Source organism: Sapajus apella, unplaced genomic scaffold (assembly GCF_009761245.1).
Source record: "Sapajus apella isolate SASKATOON/1434 unplaced genomic scaffold, GSC_monkey_1.0 scaffold2263, whole genome shotgun sequence".
Lineage (NCBI taxonomy): Eukaryota > Metazoa > Chordata > Mammalia > Primates > Cebidae > Sapajus > Sapajus apella.
This window is the reverse complement of record NW_022439189.1, coordinates 1-10,387: the sequence shown is the minus strand read 5'-3', so window position 1 is coordinate 10,387 and position 10,387 is coordinate 1. Positions and strand designations below refer to the sequence as shown.

General features: G+C 54.2%; 2 protein-coding genes across 4 annotated transcripts; one reads left to right on the top strand and one right to left on the bottom strand.

Annotated features, from left to right (window-relative positions):
* The first annotated feature begins 1,755 nt into the window (after positions 1-1,755).
* GBA (glucosylceramidase beta) lies at positions 1,756-7,945 on the top strand. Of its 3 annotated transcripts, XR_004266967.1 has the most exons (13): positions 1,756-1,950; positions 2,315-2,402; positions 2,643-2,834; positions 2,955-3,101; positions 4,034-4,167; positions 4,377-4,549; positions 5,107-5,344; positions 5,956-6,180; positions 6,562-6,725; positions 7,104-7,220; positions 7,308-7,430; positions 7,574-7,608; positions 7,640-7,945. XR_004266967.1 is itself a non-coding variant. In XM_032273207.1 (12 exons), the coding sequence occupies exons 1-11, from the start codon at positions 1,924-1,926 to the stop codon at positions 7,411-7,413; spliced, it is 1,611 nt and encodes a 536-aa protein (XP_032129098.1). In that variant the 5' UTR covers positions 1,756-1,923; the 3' UTR covers positions 7,414-7,430; positions 7,574-7,945. The 3 variants fall into 3 exon arrangements, 2 of the variants coding, with proteins under 2 accessions (XP_032129098.1, XP_032129097.1); XM_032273207.1 differs by having other exon boundaries at positions 7,574-7,945; XM_032273206.1 differs by having other exon boundaries at positions 7,308-7,945.
* Positions 7,946-7,947: 2 nt separating this feature from the next.
* LOC116547172 (metaxin-1-like) lies at positions 7,948-10,381 on the bottom strand. The gene is made up of 5 exons (XM_032273209.1): positions 9,525-10,381; positions 9,178-9,360; positions 8,979-9,052; positions 8,376-8,530; positions 7,948-8,282 (listed from the first exon to the last, which is right to left on the bottom strand). Exons 1-3 carry the CDS (start codon positions 9,630-9,632, stop codon positions 9,044-9,046), a joined length of 300 nt encoding a protein of 99 aa, XP_032129100.1. The 5' UTR covers positions 9,633-10,381; the 3' UTR covers positions 7,948-8,282; positions 8,376-8,530; positions 8,979-9,043.
* Between the last annotated feature and the right edge of the window lie 6 nt (positions 10,382-10,387).

The following is a 10,387-nucleotide window of genomic DNA, read 5'->3' as shown; positions in this document are numbered from 1 at the left end:
GAGATGAATGAACTTGAGGGAAGTAATGTAAGAGATATTACCTTCCCTACTCAGAACAAGTCCTGTGCAACGTTTCCTAGAAAAGCAGGAAATCAGGCGGGGCGCGGTGGCTCACACCTGTAATCCCAGCACGTTGGGAGGCCAAAGCGTGTGAATCACCTGAGGTCAGGAGGCTGAGACCGGCCTGGCTAACATGGTGAAACTCGGTCTCTGCTAAAAATACAAAAATTAGTATTTAAAAAAATACAAAAATTACAGGGCGTGGCAGGGCGCACCTGTAGTCCCACCTACTTGGGAGGCTGAGGCAGGACAGTTGCTTGAACCCGGGAGGCGGAGGTTGCAGTGAGCTGAGATTGGCCACTGCACCCCTGACTGGGTGACAGGGTGAGACTCCATTTCAAAAAAAAAAAAAGGAAAAAAGAAAAGCAGGAAGTCTGGAAGGGGTGGAGACGGACGCAGTGAAGCACCTAGTTCAGCTCTACAACTTGACACCCACCTCTGTGCCCGGCTGTCTATAGGGATATGAGGCTATTTAGAATGAGTGAGACGTTCCTTCAGGGAACTCCAGGAACAGAGGCCTAACATGTTGCAATGTTTAGTGCCATTGGTGTACTATTGACATTTACCACACTCAAACCTCACAACCATTCTGTGAGGTAGGACTTAGCGCCCCCCTTTAATAGATGAAACAGAGGCTTAGAGTGATTGATTTATTGAAGGTCAAACAGCCAGTAAATGGTGTAGCCAGGACGCCAACCTTGCCGTCTCACTGAGACTGTACAAAAAAAGATACACACTACAAATAGTTCCCAGGCACCTACTAAGTTGTCAGGCACTGCACTTACCTCCCTGACTGCAGTAACCACCCTGAGAGGTTGTGGCACTGCCTCCATTTTCCAGGTGAGGAAATAGGCTGAGCCCTGGAAGTAGGTCATGACTGTGTGTACCACTCCCGCTAGATCTCATTTCATGTGGTTCATGAGGCACTGAGGATGTGGCTTTGTACAACACTTTCTGGTTTCTGAACTACTTCACAAACCTCCGCGTCCTGTAAGGAAGGAAGAACAGTTATTACCATCTGCATCTGGAAACCAATTGCCCTTTTGAGATATGGCTGCAATGGCCTCACTGCCTGTGTCATATGACTCCCTCAGGCCCTTGATGATGAAACAAGGGAAGGCTCAGAGAACCCACACTGACTACTCCCTCCAGTCCTGCCTTCCTACTGCAGTGTCCCATCCTCCCTGACCCCTACACCTCATTTCACTTTTTCCTGTGTGACGCTGTCCTGGATAATTCCCTACGCACGAATGCTCCCTCCCCATCTCAGAGAGCTCTCCATGCACAGCTGTTACCGTTTCTGTCTTTATTTGTAAATATCTCTGTCTGACTTCTATGCCTCACACACCTCTATAGGGCAAAGAATGTGTCTTGAACATCTCGGTAGCCTCAGCATTTTGTGCAGTGAAGTTTTTTTTTTGTTTTCGTTTTTTTGGATCAGCTTTATTTTTACCGTTTTGAAATTTTTATACAAAAAGCAGTATGCCTGCTGTGGTTCCCATCCTCTGGGATTTAGGAGCCTCTACCCGATTCTTCACCCAGATCTGTGTTCTAGGCTCTTCCTAAAGTTGTCACGCACACACGCCCTTCAGAGTTTTATAGGGTGAATAATCTGTAACAGCTTGGAGGAAGTCAGTTGCCCTTTTCAAATATGGCTGCAATTACCGCGCGGCCTGTGTCACGTGACTCTTCTAGTGCTCACATGACCCTTTCACACAGGGAAGCCAGAATTACCTGCAGGACTAGACTAGTGCCCGTAGCTAAGTTAGGTACCTGCATCCTTGTTTTTGTTTAGTGGATCCTCTATCCTTCGGAGACTCTGGAACCCCTGCGATCTTCTCCTCATCCAGTGACCCTCAGGTGATGGAGTTTTCTCGTCTTTCGAGAGAGGTAAGAGCGAGAGCTCCCAATCGGCCTCCTCACACAGCTTCTGGAATCCTGGCACTGGAATTCAGTGAATGACAGACTCTCTTTGAATGCAGGATCATCATGGCTCTTTGAGCAAGAAACAGATGAAGGGAGGGGTCGAAGTTGAAATGGGTGGGAAGAGTGGTGGGGAGCCTCCTGATTGGGGACGGGCAGAGAGCTGTCACCAGAGGGGGTTGCAGGGAGGGCTGCACCCAGGTGTCTGTGGGCCTTGTCCCAATGAATGTGGGAGACTAGGCCATGGGCACCCTTAAGCAGCCAAGCCGTGCCCAGCAGAGCAGTTGAGAGGTAGAGGGGGCTTCTCAGCCGCTCCTCATTCTGTCTTCAGGAATGTCCCAAGCCCTCGGGTAAAGTAAGCATCATGGCCGCCAGCCTCACGGGATTGCTTCTACTTCAGGCAGTGTCGTGGGCATCAGGTAAGTGAGTCAAGGCGGTGGGGAGGTAGCACAGAGGCTCCCTTCTGCCTTATAGTCCTTTGGCAGCCTCCTAGTAAACTGGTGGTAGACTTTGAGTAGGTGCTCAATAAGTCCTTTTGAGTGACTGAGACCAACTTTGGGCTGAGGATATTTGAAACCGTGCTCAGTCTCACCTAGCAGCTGTGTTCGTTCTCCACGTTTCATCAGACCTCATGCCTGCTTGTGCTCCCTCCCTCCCAGGTGCCCGCCCCTGCATCCCTAAAAGCTTCGGCTATAGTTCGGTGGTCTGTGTCTGCAATGCCACATACTGTGACTCTGTCGACCCCCTGACCTTTCCTGCCCTCGGTACCTTCAGCCGCTATGAGAGCACGCGCAGTGGGCGTCGGATGGAGCTGAGTACGGGGACCATCCAGGCTAATCGCACGGGCACAGGTAACTACAGCCCTCACCCCTGGGCCAGGCTGGGTCCTCCTAGAGGTAAACGGTGTCAGTGATCACCATGGAGTTTCTCCCCTGAGCACTGATGGCCTTATTCCCTGTGGATGTTCTCAGGTCTGCTACTGACCCTGCAGCCAGAACAGAAGTTCCAGAAAATAAAGGGATTTGGAGGGGCCATGACAGATGCTGCTGCTCTCAACATCCTTGCCCTGTCACTCCCTGCCCAGAATTTGCTACTTAAATCATACTTCTCTGAAGAAGGTGAGGAGGAAGGGGATGAGGTGACATAGTACCAATGACATTTTTTTTTTCTTTTTTGACACAGAATCTCACTCTGATGTCCAGACTGAAGTGCAGTGGCATGATCTAAGCTCACAGCAACCTGTGTCTCCCAGGCTATGGCGATTCTCCTGCCTCAGCCTCCCGAGTAGCTGGGATTACAGGCGCACACCTCTACTACCTGGCTAATTTTTGTGTTTTTAGTAGAAATAGGGTTTCACTGTGTTGGCCAGGCTAGGCTTGAACTCCTGACCTCAAATGATCCATCCACCTCAGCCTCTCAAAGTGCTGGGATAACAGGTGTGAGCCACCAAGCCCAGCCAACACTTCTCTCTTTTTTGTGTGTGTTGGGGTGAGATGGAGTCTCACAGTGTTACTCAGGCTAGAATGCAATGGCGTGATCTTGGCTGACTGCAACTTCTGCCTCCCGAGGTCAAACAATTCTCCTGCGTCAGCCTCTTGAGTAACTGGCCTTACAGGTACTCGCCACCATGCCTGGCTAATTTTTTGTATTTTTCATAGAGATGGTGGCCAGGCTGATATCGAACTCCTGACCTTGTGATCTATCCACCTCGGCCTCTCAAAGTGCTGGGATTACAGGTGAGAGCCACTGGACCCGGCCCACACTTTTCTTTGACCTTTCTTTGGACCCTGACTTCAGCCCATCCCTGACATTTGGTTCCCATATTAATGCCCAATGAAATAAGTTTTCCCCACCAATAATCTGTTAAGTGCTTATGGACTCAGGCTCAGAAAGGCCTGTGCCTCACCTGGGTGCTGGCCTCCACAGGTTCCAAGCCTCAAGCCCAAGTTCCCTTTGGTCTCAGGGACTATTAGCACTGGCAAGTGATAAGCAGAGTCCCATACTCTCCTATTGACTCAGACTACCATATCTTGGTCATCTTTTTCTCTAGGAATCGAATATAACATCATCCGGGTACCCATGGCCAGCTGTGACTTCTCCATCCGCATCTACACCTATGCAGACACCCCTGACGATTTTCAGTTGTACAACTTCAGCCTCCCAGAGGAAGATACCAGGCTCAAGGTGAGCTTTCTGGCTTCCTCTGGCCCTGATGGCCTTGATGTCTAGAGTTTGAGAAGCTGAAGAGGAGGCCTGCCCGTAGAGATATTTTGTCCCCAGGTATTTTGTCCCAGGGTGGGAGGGTGGGGGCTGATGGCTGAACCTGATATAGTGGTTGGGCACGTATGTATTCCAACTCTGGGTGCTTCTCTCTTCACTACCTTTGGCCGTAGATACCCTTGATTCACCGAGCCCTGCAGTTGTCCCAGCGTCCCATCTCACTCTTTGCCAGCCCCTGGACATCACCCACTTGGCTCAAGACCAATGGAGCAGTGAATGGGAAGGGGTCACTCAAGGGTCAGCCCGGAGACATCTACCACCAGACCTGGGCCAGATACTTTGTGAAGTAAGGGATCGGCAAGGCTGAGGGGTCAGAAGTGGCCTCCCCTTTGGCCACCCTGATCTGTGTCCCAACCCTCAACCTGGTTTTACTTCCAGATCTGCCTCTCCTCAGCTCACCTTTCTACCTGCTTGGGCTTGCAGACTTGGGCCTGTCAGTCTTGCCAACTCCACCAGGCTTCTTCCTGTTCTCTAGGTGTCTGGTATACGTGCGTTTTTTTTTTGAGAAGGAGTCTCACTCTGTCACTCCATCACCCAGGCTGGAGTGCAGTGGTGCTATCTTGGCTCACTGCAACCTCAGCCTCCTGAGTTCAAGTGATTCTCCTGCCTCAGCCTCCCAAGTAGTTGGTTTTATAGGTGCCCACTACCATGACCAACTAATTTTTGTGTTTTTGGGAAAGATGGGGTTTTGCCAGGTTGGTCAGGCTGTTCTCGAACTCCTGACCTCAAGTGATCCACCTGCCTTGGCCTTCCAAAGTGCTGGGAGTACAGGTGTGAGCCACCATGCCCAGCCGACCTGGTCCACCTTCTTGGCCGAATCATTCATGACCTTCCTCGTGCCAGGTTTCTGGATGCCTATGCTGAGCACAAGTTACAGTTCTGGGCAGTGACAGCTGAAAATGAGCCTTCTGCTGGGCTGTTGAGTGGATACCCCTTCCAGTGCCTGGGCTTCACACCCGAACATCAGCGAGACTTCATTGCCCGTGACCTAGGTCCTACCCTCGCCAACAGTACTCACCGCAATGTCCGTCTACTTATGCTGGATGACCAACGCTTGCTGCTGCCCCACTGGGCACAGGTGGTAAGGCCCGGACCCCATGGTGCCCCAGTGACCTCCAAATCTAGCATCCAAATGACTGGCTCCCAAACTTAGGGAGATTTCTCAGCTCAATTATGGACTCCTAGAGCACCATCTCTCTGGACCTCCAGGGCCCCACGGATCCCCACAGTTGTCACTTTAAACCTCTCTAGGACGGGGGTGGTGGCTCACATCTGTAATCCCAGCACTTTGGGAGGCCAAGGAGGGCAGATCACTTGAACCCAAGGAGGTCAAGACCAGCTTGGGAAACATGCTGAAACCCTATCTCTTAAAAAAACACACACACACACACACACACACACACACACACACACATGCTGGGTGTGGCACCCTTGTGGTCCCAGCTACTCAAGAGGCTAAGGCGGGAGGACTGATTGAGCCTAGGAAGCCGAGGCTGCAGTGAGCTGTGACTGCACCACTGTACTCCAGCCTAAGACACAGAGTGAGTCCTGTCTCAAAAACAAAAGACATCCCTCCCATAACCTCTGTAGTTGCATTCTTCCCACCACTCCTCTTCAGGACTCCTAGAAGAGGAACTAGAAGGTCCAGAAAGCTGTGTGCAGGGTCCAGGGTCAGTGGCTCTTCCTTTGCAGGTACTGACAGACCCAGAGGCAGCTCAGCATGTTGATGGCATTGCTGTACGTTGGTACCTGGACTTTCTGGCTCCAGCCAAAGCCACCCTAGGGGAGACACACCGCCTGTTCCCCAACACCATGCTCTTTGCCTCAGCGGCCTGTGTGGGCTCCAAGTTCTGGGAGCAGAGTGTGCGGCTAGGCTCCTGGGATCGAGGGATGCAGTACAGCCACAGCATCATCACGGTAAGCCACCCCAGTCCCGCTTCCTGCAGAGCAGACCTCAGACCCCTTCCTAGTCTCACCAAAGACGGACAGAAGACCTTCCTCTCCAGCTTCTCCCCAGCTAGCCTGTCCTTTTGGGCAATTCTGGGGAACCATGATGTTCTGTCTTGCCTTTCCCTCACAGGTCTGCACACCTCACCACCCCTTTGCAACTACTGAGGCACTTGCACCTGCCTCAGCTCCCCTTGAGATGCTTCAGTCTTCGTGACCCCCCTCCTTAGCTATTAAGAAGACAGTGCGCTCCTCACAGGGCTGAGCTACCCACAGCCCCCTCTCCCTCATGTGACCCTTACCTTCCCTCTCGGGGGACCCCCAGTGTTGAGCCTTTGTCTCTTTGTCTAGAACCTCCTGTACCACGTTGTTGGCTGGACTGACTGGAACCTCGCCCTGAACCCCGAAGGAGGACCCAACTGGGTGCGTAACTTTGTCGACAGCCCCATCATTGTAGACATCACCAAGGACACGTTTTACAAACAGCCCATGTTCTACCACCTTGGCCACTTCAGGTGAGTGGAGGGCGGGCACCTCCATTCCATACCAGGCCTATCATCTCCTGCATGGGATGGCTTACATCACTCTACACCGTGCGGGAGCAGGAAGGTGTTTAGGGTGGGAACCTTGGGAGAGGCCACCCATCCCTTCTTGCACCATGGAGGCAGGAAGTGAGTAGGTAGCAACAGACAACCCCAATGCCTGAGGCTGGGGCTGCGATGCGGAAAGGCAGGGTCAGTGGCCAGCAGCATGGCTCTGGGCCTAGAGAGCCAGGGCAGAGCTTCTGTACGACACATGGGGTGGGTAGGTGGGTGGGTGACTTCTTAGATGAGGGTCTCATGGGAGGTACCCCGAGGGCCAGAGTCCCTGACCATGTCTGTTCCCACATTCAGCAAGTTCATTCCTGAGGGCTCCCAGAGAGTGGGGCTGGTTGCCAGTGAGAAGAACGACCTGGACACAGTGGCACTGATGCATCCTGACGGCTCTGCCGTTGTGGTCGTGCTGAACCGGTGAGGGCAAGGCGGGGTCTGGGAAGTGGCTGAAGACAGGGTGGGGGCCTTGGCAGGATCACACTCTCAGCTTCTCCCCGCTCCTAGTTCCTCTAAGGATGTGCGTCTTACCATCGAGGATCCTGCTGTGGGCTTCCTGGAGACGATCTCACCTGGCTACTCCATTCACACCTACCTGTGGCGTCGCCAGTGATGGAGCAGATACCCAAGGAGGCACTGGGCTCAGCCTGGGCATTAAAGGGACAGAGTCAGTGCACACACTGTCTGTGGCTAGAGGCACAGCGGGGCCAGGGTGAGCTTACAGTGACGTAAGCCCAGGAGTAGTGGTTTGGGTGACTCACTTTCCCCTCTAGGTGGTGCCAGGGGCTGGAGGCCCCTAGAACAAGATCAGAAAGCCCCAGTGTCCCCCGAGCCCCATGCTGATGCAAGCGTGCGCTGTGTGCTGCCTGTTGTGGAAACTGGGCCTGGGCCCAGGCCTGGGGTGAGCTCACTGTCTGTACAGGCACAGGATGGGGGTGAGGGTAAGGAAAGGGGAGGCTAGGAGAGCTGGACCCAAAACAGGACTGTGTGTGTTTCCTGGAGATGCAGAACTGGGCTGTGGGGCAGCACTGTCAGCCTCAGGGCGGAAGCCCTACAGCACCAGTGGGTAGGTTCAGGACCCAGATGGCCCCCGTGGCACCAGCCAGGAAAAATGGCAGCCTTAAAGGAGAAAATGTTTGAGCTCAGTAGTGTGAGTGGCTTTATTCTGGGGGCAGCACCCCGTTTCTGGCTGTACCAACAATGAGGAGGCTCAGGGGCCTCTGGAATGCGTGAGTAGAAAAACCAGTTTTGGGAGCATGAGAACCAATCATTCCTCTTCATCCTCCTCAGCCATGCCCAGGGCCCGGGTGCCTGGGGCCGTAGCAGGTGTTGCCCGCCGGATGGAGACTATGCTGCTGAGCAAGGCATAGCCCACCATGGCTGCCAGCCCTGCCAGCACACATAGGATCTGGTTCTGGCGCCCGTACGGCTCTTCCTCAGTCTCTGGGCCTGCTGGTGTCTGGCGTGGGGGTGGTACCTCAGCTGAGGGTCAAGGAAGGAAGGTGGGTTGGGGAACTTGTTCCTGGATCCCTGCCCACTCTCCCCAGGGCTGCCCCTGCCCATCTGCCCCCTTACCTCCATCCCAGGGGAAGTAGAGACTGAGGATGTGGGTACAGTAGGCACAGAGGTTGTGCAGCCCCCGCAGGTGGGCCTGCAGCTTCCCACTGGGCAGCTTGGCCTGCAGGAGCAGGGCCAAGTAGCTAAAGACAAAGGCGTCCAAGGAGGCAGGGCTGGGCAGAGAGAGAAGGGTGAGATGGAGGAGAACCACTGGAGCAGAGGGGTGAAGATGGAGCTGGAGGAAGAGTCAGCCCCGGGAGGTGGGCTCTGGGCAGCAGGCGGCCACCAGGGAAGGACAGGACACACAGTTCTAGACCTGGTATGGGGAGAGTTCCCAGGTGGCGCCAGCGTGGCCCTGAATAGGACTCTATCCCAGGGCTGCATAAAGGGCACATTGAGTGCCCCACAGCCCCACAGGCCCCTCCTATGCCTGGCTGCCCTCCACTGTACCCTTTTGTACCTCTGAGAAGGCTCCGGCCCCACACACTGCCCCACTGTCACCAGGGCCAGTATCTGTCCCAAGGACCTCCTATCCAGAGCCCCATCTCCAGCCCCAGCTGCTCCATCTGAACGGGTATCTTCTTCCAAGCCATCCATCGACCCATTTGGAGTCAGACTCACGCATCTCCGAAGAACTTCTGAGATCCCAGGCGCTGAGAGAGCAGGGTCAGACACTCCCGAGCCTCTCAGTAGAGCTGTAGGGACGACACAGGTAGGCTTGCAGCTGCGGGGACAGTGCCACCTCCCCTCCAGGCACTCCCTTTCCTGGCCATCATCGTTAGGGCTCATCTCATACAATAGCCCCCTGTCTCAGAGTTACCTCCTTCTCCAACTCTTCCTCGTCCTCAGGCCTGTGCTCCCCACTCAGCAGCTGCAGCCGTTCCATGTACTGCCGCTGCATGCGGCCAGGCAGGAAGAAGTTGAGGGGAAAGGGCATAGCCTCTGCATACCACTTCCGGGTCACTTCCACGTAGTTCTTGGTGTCTATCCAAAAAGTATGTACTTGGATTGGGTAGGCATGAAGAAACAGGCCGGTCTGAGCCAGTGCACCTGTCTGATTCAAGGTGGGCTCCTGACCCCATGCTTCCCTGAGCCAGTGTGTGCATGTGTGTGTACCCAACCCCTCCGCTGCTGGCCATGGATGCTGGGAGGTCTGGGCACACTCACCAGCACCGGCAGCAGCTTCTCCTCCAGGAGAGACATGAAGGCCAGGGTGTCTGCCCCTTGCCGAGCTGACAGGTCATAATCAGCATTGTACTTCTGTAAAGGAAACATCCATGGGGTGGACACTCGGGGGCTGTAGGGGCACTTCACCTGGGAGGAAGGAGTCCTGTCTGGTACCCCCCTCACTGGCCTCTGTGTGTAGTGGAGGTACAACAAGGAACTTTTCCTGCCAAGGCCCCCTTGCCTGGGCCCAGCCAGTAGTCTGTTGCTGTTGGCAAAAGGCCTGGGCCTTGGAGCCCGCTGGCCGTCAAGGTCCTGTGTCCATTGGGGAGAAGGAAGGAAGGCCCGGCCGCAAACTAGGAGCGGCTCCCAGAATTTCCATGGAAAGCTGGAAGGACGCCTGCTGACGGCAACTTTCTAACAATAACTTTCCCTATCCAGACACCACAAAGCTAGCAGAGCAGAGCTCAGATGCAGTTGGGACTCAGTCCATGCCTCAGGAACCAGGGAAAGCCATCCTCACACTCCCTGGATCCAGGGAACCCACGCCCAGGGCCCCCCAGCTTGTTCCCTCAGTGCCCAGCTCTTGGCTGTTTCTTCCACTTCATTCCATGGCCCAGGCACCACTACCACATACACATTCCACTCATACCCCCAGGTCTCAGCCTGCCCTACCTTTCCAGGCTCCAGTCCCTGCTTCTCAGCACCCCCCTCCACATCCTGAGTAAGCTTTGTCCCCAAATAACCTCTTGAGTATGATCTTTAAATCTCCCCAAGCCTCCGTTTGTCCCCTGTGAAATGGGGGTAAGAATCTCTTTCTCTCAATGCCCCCGTGTTAGGAAATAATTTAGAACACTTTGGGAGCT